The sequence below is a fragment of the Zonotrichia leucophrys genome, chromosome 23 (genome assembly GCF_028769735.1).
Source record: "Zonotrichia leucophrys gambelii isolate GWCS_2022_RI chromosome 23, RI_Zleu_2.0, whole genome shotgun sequence".
Classification (NCBI taxonomy): Eukaryota; Metazoa; Chordata; class Aves; order Passeriformes; family Passerellidae; genus Zonotrichia; species Zonotrichia leucophrys.
The window spans coordinates 7,493,535-7,504,716 of NC_088192.1; the positions used below are offsets into that span (position 1 = coordinate 7,493,535).

Genomic DNA, 11,182 nt, shown 5'->3' on the forward strand with positions numbered 1-11,182 from the left:
GTTCCCAGCTCTCGTGATCCACAGGGAGGAGAAACCCTTGCCACATTCATGTGAGAGATGGCGAATGCCGAGGTGAGCGTCCCTGTGGGTGATGTGGTGGTTGTACCAAGTGACGGGAATGAAGGGGAGAGCCCGGAGGATACCAAAACCCAAGTGATCTTGCAGCTCCAGCCGGTGCAGCAAGGGTGAGTAGGATGGTACTACCTGGGAGGTGTGAGGTGGGATGGGGGGGAGCCCTGTGGGTTTTCATGGTGTGGGTACAGTGTGTCACTGTGTTTTCCAGATCTGCATCAGTTTTGTGCCATGTAGGGGAGAGAGAAAATACAGCAGATTAAATCTTTTGTGTGTATGGTTGTCATGGGGCCTCCGAGGGCTGAAATTGTCCTGCAAGGCTGTGTTGGTGCAGTGCTCCCAGATTGTGGAAGCAGTGCTGTCCTAGTCTCTCTCTTCCTTCTCCAGTTCCCGGGTTGGTTTTTGCCACACTGCAGCTGCTGGATGTGGTGGTCTGTGTGTTCAGACCTTCATGTGCCACTGTGCCAGCTTTCTCCTAAAATAATCCTCTTCTAAAATAGAAGTGGGGCTGGGATGTGGAGGGAATTTTGTAGCTCCCTGGCAGCTGCTGCAGAGAGTGGCTTCATTTTCACCCTGGATCAATCAGGATGGAAAAAACACTGGCTCTAATTTGATAATATTTGCAGGGGCAGGGTGGCTGTGGGCCTGACAGTAGCTTCCCTTTGTGGTCGTCTGTGTTGCAGTGTCACACAGGGCTGGAAGGGAAATCCTAGGACACTGGGCTCTGCTTCCTGTTGTCGAGGGTGACCAAGGGCAGAGGAAAAGGCACAGGGAAGCCTGAAGAGCTGCCTCAGTGGTGCTGGCAGAGTGGAGGGTGGGAGGACAGTGCTGGGAATGCCTCTGCATCTATCAGCCCTTGGGATTATTTGTGTTTTATTTTATTAGTGTTTACCAAAAATTTCCAGGTGATTGCAACTGTATCAGACAAAATTAATGTCCCTTGAGGATAGGCAAAAAGAAATTTACTGATTTTTTTTAACCCTGTGCTGTGAATCCTAGTTTCCCATGATTTATATAGTTTGTTTATGGATGGCCACTTTCACCACAGGATTTACCAAGAGGGCTCCGAGGCCAGTGCCGCTGTGGTGGCCGTGGAAACCCACACCATCCACAAGCTGGAAGAAGGGATTGGTGAGTTCCCACTTGGTGTGGATGAATCCCCTCCTGTGCAGGGCTGATTTTCTCCAGTTCGCTGGGCTTCTTTCTGGCTCTGCCCCTGCAGATGCTGATTCCCAGGCATGGATGTGGGTAAAGGGGCTGGGCTTACTCTGGAATAAGAGTCTGCTGTTACTGCTTGGTCTCAAAGTCCTGGAAGTGAGATCCTGGCTCTCCTTCAATGAATGGTAAGGGCTCCCATGGGGTCCAGGGGAGCCGAGATGTCACCCTAGTCCTAGTGTGCAGACACTGGCAGCAGGAATGATAGTGATGAGGATGTGGTGACTGAAGCATCAGGCTCTGGTTATGGGGTCTTTGCTGAACCAGCCGTCTGATGGTTTGGATTGGATGTTCATAAGAACTGAGCAGGTTGGCTCCAACTGCTCTCTCCCATCCTGAGCAGTGTGTGGAAAAAGGCTCCTATCAATGGATGCTGTCAGTAAATCTTGACTAGAGTTCTGCTTTCTGTGTTGGTTTGGGTCTTTTGGCAGGATTAGCAGAAACTCTGCTCATGGAAGAGAATATATTATCAGTAAATATCTGATATCATTGCTAAAGAGATACCAGAGCTGCAAGAATCTGAGAGATATCTGTGCTTGAAATTTTAAACCATTTTGTTGCTTCTAAGATTGTTCTCACTGACATGTCCCCCCTTAGAGATGCGTTGGATTTCTGATTTCATGTTTCCTTATAGCTGAGCTTCATTTGGAGCCAAATGTTATACCAAAAAGCAGATGCCAGTTGCTGTTAGAGTTAATCTGAACTAACTCTGAGAAGATGGAGAGGACTGATCCTGAACTGGGATCTGCCATTTTTTTTGGGTTTCCCAAGTGCAGGTCTCATAACCTATGAGCTTTCAGCTCCCGCCTTGTGGGATTGGAGCCTCTTGGGTGGAAAGTTAATTTTAAGCCATTCCTCCCTCAGACCCCAGCACCCTTGAAACAAGTGAGGAAATCGAGATTGCCTATCCCATCACCTGTGGGGAGAGCAAAGCCATCCTCCTCTGGAAGAAGTTTGTCTGCCCAGGAATTAATGTCAAGTGTGTGAAGGTAAAGGAGAAACTCACAGTGGATTCCTTTCTTCTCTTCATGTGTGCTGGTTGGCCTCCACAGGAATTCCTTAGTTTTTGTGTTTCATCCTGGGTCCTTATATTGTTGGTGCCAAAGTTGTTTTTTCATGGGGAGAAGCATGGAAAGAGTGGATTAAGGAGGGAAGGATATCACCCCCTTCATATTTCAGTGGTATTTGCCCTTGAGGAAGGACTGAAGGCAGGCAGGAGATATGTGTTGAGATCTGGCAGAGCTTTGCCTCCTCCTTTTTCCTTGGTGTCCTGGTACTCCACTTCTGTCACTGCCTTGGCTAGCAGGTTGCATTGAGAAGGGAAATCTTGATGTTACCTTTTCCCACTTGAGAGCATGGCAGTTTGACAGCCAAGTCCCTTGTACTCCTGCCCCTCAGCAGGAGCTACTCAAGTCACTGGAGCAGGGCAGAACAGATGCTCAAGGGAAAACCTGTCTCAGCTAGATGCTGCTGGGCCATTGGATGTAAGAGAAACCTCCTGTAATGATCTCCAAAATGACCCTACATGTTCACTGGAGATTTTTTGGTTCATATAAACCCTTCAAGGGCTGTTTTTGATTAGAGCTCTGAATGCCTATGGTTGGCAGGTCATCCGTACAGACATGCTTCCTGGAGCTGTGAGCATTGCTGTGCCCAGGGGATCAAAGCTGGGAGGGATCTGCGAAGCAGCTCCTCTCTCTGGGTGGACGTAGGGGCTCAGATGAGCTGCATTGGATGTCCCAATCCTCCCTGTTTGCTGAGCCTTTGCTTGTCTTGTTGCCAGTTCAATGACCAACTGATTAGCCCGAAGCACTTTGTTCACCTGGCTGGGAAGTCTACCCTGAAGGACTGGAAGAGAGCCATTCGCCTTGGAGGAATCATGCTAAGGTATTTGACCCCTGTCCAGCTTCAGGGCTCCACCCCTGCAGCTGCAGGACCCCCAGCAGGCATTTTGTCTGCGTTGCAGTCCCCAGGAGGCCTCTTGGAGGCCCACAATACCTGCAGCCTGCAGAGATCCTGGCTCCGTGATTTGAGGGTCAGGATCCCTCACCCTGGACAGAAGTGGCATTGCCTGGGGAACCTGGGGTGGAACAGGACTGAAACAGTGTGTGTGAAGCTGGGAGTCTCTTGTGTTTGCCATTTGAAGGCCTTGCAGGAGATTTTTTGGGTGCAGAGTGGCCTGGGGATCTCTTTCTCTTTCCTTCCCATGACCATAGCTTTCCCAGGTGGAATACTCCCTTTTGTCTCTAGGCTGAGATTTGAACTGAGTCTGATTCTGTCCCCACTCCCTGCACAGGAAGATGATGGATTCAGGGCAGATTGACTTCTACCAACACGACAAAGTTTGCACCAACACCTGTCGAAGCACCAAGTTTGATCTCCTGATCAGCAGTGCCAGAGCACCAGTGCCGGGGCAGCAGAGCGTGGTGCAGACTCCAACCTCAGCTGATGGTAGGAAACCAGTTACCAATGCCATGGGAACTTCCCTCTGATGCTCCTCTCCCTCCTACACGCACTTTACACCTTCTTCCCAGGCACATCAGGGCAGTCCCACCAGGAGATTGCTCTGGTTTTTGGAAAGGAAAATGCTTCTTGTGTCTGTTCGGAGAAGTCTTGGCAGCATCTGTCAGGGGGCTCTGTTCTGCAGGACTGGGAAGGTTGGAAAACAGCTGGCATCAAGAAGCTGCTTTCCAGAGAGGCAGCCTTCATAGCCAGGAGAAGGATTGAGAGTCTTGCAGGGATCTTTGTTCTGGGATCATCATGGGAGCAAACAATTGTGAGAGCTTGCGCAGCATTTTCCGATATATTTCCCATTTGTGACTCTGTTATAAAGGCATGAGTTGGTCTCAGGAGTGAATTTAGAAATGCTGTCCTTCTTCAGATCATCCATGAACAGGATATGGTGGTTGGACATGATTTGCTTGTCATTCCAGCTGTAAGTTCTGAGTGATCCTGTGCTCCAGATCAGATATTGATCTCTTTGCTGAGGTTAAGGGAGAAGACTATTCCCAACTGTACCCCACTGTTAAGTTGGGTGGGTTACATTTCTCTGCCCCTGGTTGGGTGACATGGCAGAGTAGTTGTCCATAGGCTAAGAAGAATCTCTTGGAAAGCACCATAGCCAACTTACAGTGGCTGCACATTGGTAAGTCCCAAATTTGATTCAGAAATTTAGAATTGGGTCAGATTAATTTCCCTTTAATAAACCAGCTGGGACCCCAGCTCCATTTCATGAGGGATTAGGGGTGCAGAGCTTCCTGTGGATGATGCAAGGGGAGAAGAGTGGCTGGACTGAGCCTTATTTGTTCCCTTTTTTATTCTGATCTCTTTCTGCTCCCTTGAGCCAGGACTCCACTGTGCAAGGCACATGATTTTCCCTCCAGAAGCTCCAGAGCTTTTCACAGTCACAGTTCCAATGAGAAGCAGCAATATGTACTTTTGAGTGGTTTGGTTGAAAGAAGCCAAGCACAAACCTTACCCAAAGAGTGAAAGAGAGCCTGAGGAGGGCTGAGGGGTTGGGAAGCAAAGCAGGGATTCAGGCTGTCAGAGGGAGTTGATGAGAGCTTTCTGGCAGGGAGCATCACCCAGATTGCGCTGTCGGAGGAGAGTATGGAGGAGGGGATAGAGTGGAACTCGGCTCTGACAGCTGCTGTCACCATGGCCACTGAGGAAGGCATGAAAAAGGACACGGATGAGATTTCAGGTAAGCTTAGGCTGCTTGTTGGGTGTTTTCTTCCCCTCTGCTCCCGTTACATTTTTGGAAACCTAAATCTTGCAAATAAGTAAAGTTTGGGCAATGACAAAGCTGTCCCTCAGCCTCTCGGATCTTCAGCATTACCCAGGCATTCAAGATTTCTACCAATGGAGCTCCTCACCACTGCAGGACTTTGGCCCTGGCCTCATGGCTGATGGATAATCCCTCAGATCAGATGTTACTGGTTGCAGTGAGGGGCTTTTCTGTTTTATTCAAAGGATGTGAAACACATCTGCCAGCCTGGAGCCAAGCTGGAACCAACAAAGAGCAGAGTAATGTTTGCTCTCTGTCAGCTGTGTTCTGTGTCTCTCTGGCCTTCCATCCCCTTGTATCAGTATGGAAGCTTAGCTAGAATTTCCTCAAATTATGATTTTAAGCTTTGCATCTTGCAAAAATGTGAATTGTTGCCTTGGAAGTCATGGACTTGCTTAAAAACCTGTTCCTGATTTGCTGCCTGAGTCCATTTTACTTGGTTTGGAGTTGGTTATTTTTTTCACACGTCCTGTCCACCCCAGTTGCCAAGCTACCTTGCAAAGGTAGTCACCTTGAAAAGATATATTTGCCTTAGAGGGTTTAAGGTGACCCTGTGGGAAAAATGCCAAATGCTTGTATATGTTGACTTTTCCTCCTCTTCTGTGCCAGAGGACACACTGATGTTCTGGAAGGGAATAGCTGATGTGGGGCTGATGGAAGAGGTGGTGTGCAACATCCAAAAGGAAATAGAAGAAGTCCTAAGAGGTGTGCAGCAGCGGTTGGGTCAGTCTCCCTTCCAGATGACAGGTAGGTTGTGAGGAAAAAGCCTCAAAAAGGCAGTTGCAAGCAAAAAAAAACCAAAACAGTGCTAAGGGTCCATTCCACTATGTGAAGCTGGTGAGTCAGGATGGGGAGTGAGTTCCCACTCATTACCTGAGTTGTGGGAGCATAGTCTGTGTTCTCAGCCTGCCCAGCTGTGAAGTGCCTTTGCTTCAAAGCACAAAGGTACACCATTCCCTCCTGTTCCCTGAGCAAAGTGACCCTGGCAGCTTGCTCGGACCATCAGATGACTGTCCACAGCTCCCAGCCCTGATGGAAGCTTTCCCAGAGTCACTTGGACTGGAGTTACTTAAACACTTCTCTGTGACACTGCAGGGCTAAACAGGTCCTTCCCCCTCACTTCTTACTCTGCTTTTACTGGTGCCAGAAAACCTGTTTTGGGGGCTGAACCAGATGAGGGAAATTATCTGGGTTAAAAATAAATCCCCCTCCCCTTTTTAGGGTTATTTTTAACTTGTAACAGGCTCCCTAATCTGATTTGGCACATGCCCCTGTGAACACCTCTTGCTGATGCTCTTCCTGGGAGAACATACATGTAGCCACAAACTTTATTTTACCCAGGATATATTTTTTTATTTATTTTCTAATTTAACTTTGGGCTGGTGCATCTTTGTGTCTGATAGGTGTCAGGTTTCGGGAACTATGAGTGATTGAAGTCAGTGGATTATAACAGACATTTTGCACAGCTTTCTGTGGAGCTTGGCATGTTAATGACACTGTCAGGAGCATGGGGGTGATGGTTTGTAGGTGGAGAGCTCGTTTGTATCTCCGTGACTGCAAATTACACTTCCATTTGCAGCAATTAGGAGCTGCTTGAGTGACACAGCTCTGTCAAATTTGCTTTATCATGTGAATGGGATGATTTAATCCTGGGATGTCAGAAGGATGAGGGAGTTGAGTTTCCTTTTTTCCAGCTAGCCCTTGTGAAAGAACAGGGAGTGTTTTAAAAAGTAGTAGAAAATATTTGGTGCAACAGGAGCATCTTTTGAGTGCCCAAGTCTTAACATCCCTGTGCCCCTTCCTTGGAGATGCTGCAGTCCTGAACAACGTCGCCCATACATTTGGCTTAATGGACACAGTCAAGAAGGTACTGGACAACAGGAAAAACCAGACAGAGCAAGGAGAGGAACAGTTTCTTTACACACTGGCAGGTAAAGGGCCTAATAAGAGTTCACATCCTGCTGCTACTCTTGGGAATGGACATGACTTTCCTTTTCCTCAATTAATTAGGGTTAGTGTTCAGTACAGGCTGCCCCAAAACAAGTGTATCCCAATCATTTTCTGTCCTAGGGCTTGAGTGAAATTTCCTCTCTCCCCTGTCTCAAAGAGGGCAATTGCTTGGGACTTTGGACAACTCAAAGTCTGTGCCCTTTGCTGCAATGGGCGTGCTGCAGGCATCAGTCCAATTCCCTCAGGATTAGGGACAGGACCTGCCAGCTCAAGGCTGTGCGATGATCACCTGAGCTGTGGACAGTGTTGTGCTGTACCCAAGCTAATAAGCCTCTCTGAGTATGGGGTGCTGAGCTTCTGCTTGTCCTGGCTATCAGGACTATATTCTTGTCTTATGGTGCTATTGGGTATCCTGCTCAGTTTTCTCTGAGCTGAAGCCACTGACTGACCTGGGATCCCCAGAGCTGCTCATTGGATGTGTCTCCCTCCTCACCATGTACTGTAGGATCTGTTATTATCTGAGATGTCCTAGTCCCCTGCTGCCTGGATAAATGAGGTCACTGTGCTACATCTGGCTCCCAATGTTCCCACTGAAAAGTGTTAAGGGGGATGTTTCATTGACCCTGGCATCCTGCTGGCTGTCCCCAATGCAGGTGCTTGGCTCCTGGGGAGGTGACCCAGCCAGGCTCAGGAAGCAATTCCAACTGCCTGGGGGGGTTTATCCACTCTCCCTTGCAAGTGGGTTTTAGCTTGTGGGGAGCAGAAATGTCCATCTCCTTGTCAGTAGGAGTAGCCAACACGTATGGAATGTTACCTGTGTCTTACCCAGGCGCTGGCAGCTGGAACATTGACCAGGTCTATGTAGGTGGCAGGAGAACCTAGCCTTTTCCTTCAGTGCCCATTTATCTCAAGGGAGAAGCCAAGATCAGGCTTGCTGGGTGGTTGGGTGACCTCCTGTCACAAATGTGGGAGTGATGGTTGGTTCTGGAGCCCCAGGAGCTCCTACTTACCCTGGTGTGACATGTTGCTCAACCATTCCCTATGCAGACCTGGAGCGGCAGCTGGAAGAACAGAAGAAACTTGCCAGGGACCAGAAGGCCAAGTCTCAAACCATCCAGAACGTGGTGCTGATGCCCATGAGCACTCCCAAGCCTCCCAAGAGACCCCGTCTGCAGCGCCCAGCCTCTGCTACCATCCTCAGCCCCTCCACCCCCATCCAGCAGCCTCAGTTCACTGTCATCTCCCCCATCACCATCGCGCCCGTTGGACAACAGTTCTCTGTGGGCAACATCCCAGTGGCAACCCTCAGCCAAGGCTCCAGCCCAGTGACTGTTCATACCTTGCCGTCTGGCTCCCAGCTCTTCCGATATGCCACCGTGGTTTCATCCTCCAAGACCAGCTCCTCGGACACCGTCACCCTGCACCCGTCCTCCAGCCTGGCACTGCTGAGCTCAGCAGCCATGCAGGACACCGGGGCCCTGGCCAACGTGGCGACCATGGTCAACCCTGTGGAACTAGTGGCCATGGAGTCTGGCATCACTTCCACCATCCAAGCTGTGGAAGGCACCTCAGATGATGGGCAGACCATCATAGAGATTGACCCGGCGCCGGATCCTGAGGTGGACACAGACGAATCAGAGGGCAAAGCTGTGATCCTGGAGACAGAGCTGAGGACTGAGGAGAAAGTGGTGGGAGATGTGGAAGACCATCAGCACCAGGTCCATAATGTGGAGATTGTGGTCTTGGAAGACTAGTGGGGAAGGCAAGCATCCGTTAGGGGAAGAGTTGGGAATTCGTTTTATTTCAGGCTTTTTTGTTAAGCATCTTTTCCAGCCACCTCAGTTGTTACTATGGATATTTTCATTGTACTGTGTATATATATATATATATATATATATATATATATATACACACACACACATATATATATATACACATATATGTGTGTGTGTAAAAGGTTTGGGGTTTTTTTTAAACAAAGCTGGAGAAACACATGAGACATGTATAAGGCTCCGTCTCCGTGGAGCATTTGAACAATACCACCCGTGGCAGGGTCAAGGAGAGACTGGATCTCTGCTGGACAAACCAACCAGGAGGAACTAGCCATGCCTCGGTGCTTCTGCTCCAGGGCTGCCCTGGCCTGGAGACTTTATTTGAGAGACAGTAACACTTGAGTGTGGATGTGGCTGTGAGAAGGGGTGACAGATTTGGGGTGGAACAGGTACCTCATTTGTATTTTTATTTTCCCCAGGGAAAGGGAATTCCGTCGGACCCTTCACTGTCACCTCAAATGGGATTTTTTATTATTTTTCTTGCTTTGAGGAGGCTGACAGTACAATGAATTTACTGTCCATGTTCTCCTCCTCCACACAAATTGTTTTTATATCTCTATTTTTTTGTATTTGTTTGCTCTCTCCTTTCCCTTGTCCAGATTTCCCAGCTGCAGAGCCCTGGGACCTTCTCTCAGGGTCCCTGTATCCCAATCCCTCCTCTTCCCATGGCACTTTTCCCCCATCCCTTTCCCTGCCTGGCAAGGCTCGGTGCTGCAAATGCCACTTGAAGATTCCGAGATCACTTCAGCCTTTTGAATAAGGCAAAAAATATCAACTCAAGCTCAAACCCAGTCCTCCCCCTTGGCTGCTCAGCACCCCAGGGACCTTTCAAGGTGTACAAAGCATGTTGTGCTGTTGCTTTCTGGGAGAGACGGATTTCGGATCAGGACAGCTTCTGTTTACACTGTGTGCTGAGGCTGCTCCGTGCTTGTTGCTTCTTGTTTGGTGGTTTTATTTTTGTATTACTTTTTCTTCTTTCTTCCTGTAATCTCTTGGCAGGGTTAGAACTGGCACATTGCTGAAATATGGTGCACTCCATTGTTTTCCCACTTTCCCTCTTTTTTTTCCAGTGGCTGGAGATCTATTTGGGCTTTGCCACACTGGGAAAATGGAGGGGGAAAGCAACGGGTGGCTTCAGAGATGCAGAGATTTGGGAGGCTGGAAGGGTGGGAGCTGCTTGGCTGGAAATACTAAGCAAAGGAAACACACCTGGGGAGGGTGGGGAAAGGGCAGGAAGATGTGTCTGGCTATTTTTTTGCATTAAAAGGAAAAATGGAGTTAAGCTCCAATGGATTTTTTCGTTGGAGAGGTGAAAGGCAGTGCCACCACCACCTTGGGGAGAGCAGGGGATGGGCAGGGATTCCTGAACCTCGATTTTTGAGGTGTGGGCGCTGCTGCTCTGACATTGGCCTCTGGGAAGTGCTTCCTGGCTTGGAGTGGAGGTGGGAATAGCTGTGGGAGCCAGATCCCATGGTCAGTCTGGAGAAGAGAAGGTTCTGGGGAGACTCTTAGAGCCCCTTCCAGTGCCTAAAGGGGCTCCAAGAGGGCTGGAGGGGAACTTTGACAAAGGGCCTGGAGGGACAGGACAAAGAGGAATGGCTTCCCACTGCCATAGGGTGGGGTTAGATGGAGATATGGGAAAGAATTCTTCCCTGTGAGGGTGGGGAGGCTCTGGCACTGGGTGTCCAGCGAAGCTGTGGCTGCCCCTGGGTCCCTGGCAGTGTCCGAGGCCAGGTTGGATGGGGCTTGGAGCAGCCTGGGACAGTGGAAGGTGTCCCTGCCCAGGGCAGGGAGTAGAACAAGAGGAGCTTTCAGGTCTCTTCCAGCTCAAACCAGTCTGGGATTCTGTGGTTTTGGATCAGGGATCCACCTCCTTCCACATCCAGCCAGGTTCCCTCCATTCTCCTCTGGCTTCCTCAGGCCCATGACTGAAGGGGAATGGGGACCTTTTGGGGACCCCCTTCCCCAATCCAGGCATACAGCAGATCCTGTCAGGTCCCTGCTGGAGCTTTTTGGCCGGAAAGTGGGGTGACTCTGCACTTCCTGATCGCTGTACATCTATCCGGCACCCAGGTAGCCCCCCTTGACCTGGGTGGGGGTCCTATGGGACTGTGATGTTCCCAGGGTTCTCTGCATCCTGGAGTGCTGGACTGGGGATGGGGGGAGCTAAAATGTCGCGCGCGACAGGATGAGGTTGGGCTGAGCCCGCAGCCGGGTCCCGAATTTGCCATTTTTTGCCTTAGAACCTCAGCGAGGCCGCCTTGCCCTTTAAGAGGCCTCCCACTTCCAGTCGAATGGGGGCGCTGCCCCCCCCCCCCCCCGCACC

At 49.8% G+C, this 11,182-nt stretch overlaps 1 protein-coding gene across 3 annotated transcripts in view; it reads left to right on the forward strand.

Annotated features, from left to right (window-relative positions):
• Nucleotides 1-11,182, forward strand: part of GMEB1 (glucocorticoid modulatory element binding protein 1) — a 33,016-nt gene that overhangs the window by 1,711 nt on the left and 20,123 nt on the right. For 2 of the 3 annotated variants that reach the window (XR_010442692.1, XR_010442691.1), the window contains 9 exons: nucleotides 25-185; nucleotides 1,121-1,203; nucleotides 2,152-2,276; nucleotides 3,071-3,174; nucleotides 3,584-3,738; nucleotides 4,862-4,990; nucleotides 5,684-5,821; nucleotides 6,883-7,005; nucleotides 8,072-9,245. Coding sequence is in view for 1 of the 3 variants with exons in the window: in XM_064731827.1 (XP_064587897.1) it covers nucleotides 58-185; nucleotides 1,121-1,203; nucleotides 2,152-2,276; nucleotides 3,071-3,174; nucleotides 3,584-3,738; nucleotides 4,862-4,990; nucleotides 5,684-5,821; nucleotides 6,883-7,005; nucleotides 8,072-8,778 (1,692 nt within the window). In the remaining 2 variants the exon portion in view is untranslated. Of the gene's footprint in view, nucleotides 1-24; nucleotides 186-1,120; nucleotides 1,204-2,151; nucleotides 2,277-3,070; nucleotides 3,175-3,583; nucleotides 3,739-4,861; nucleotides 4,991-5,683; nucleotides 5,822-6,882; nucleotides 7,006-8,071; nucleotides 10,134-11,182 lie in introns of those variants that run through there. The other variant, XM_064731827.1, reaches the window with a different exon arrangement.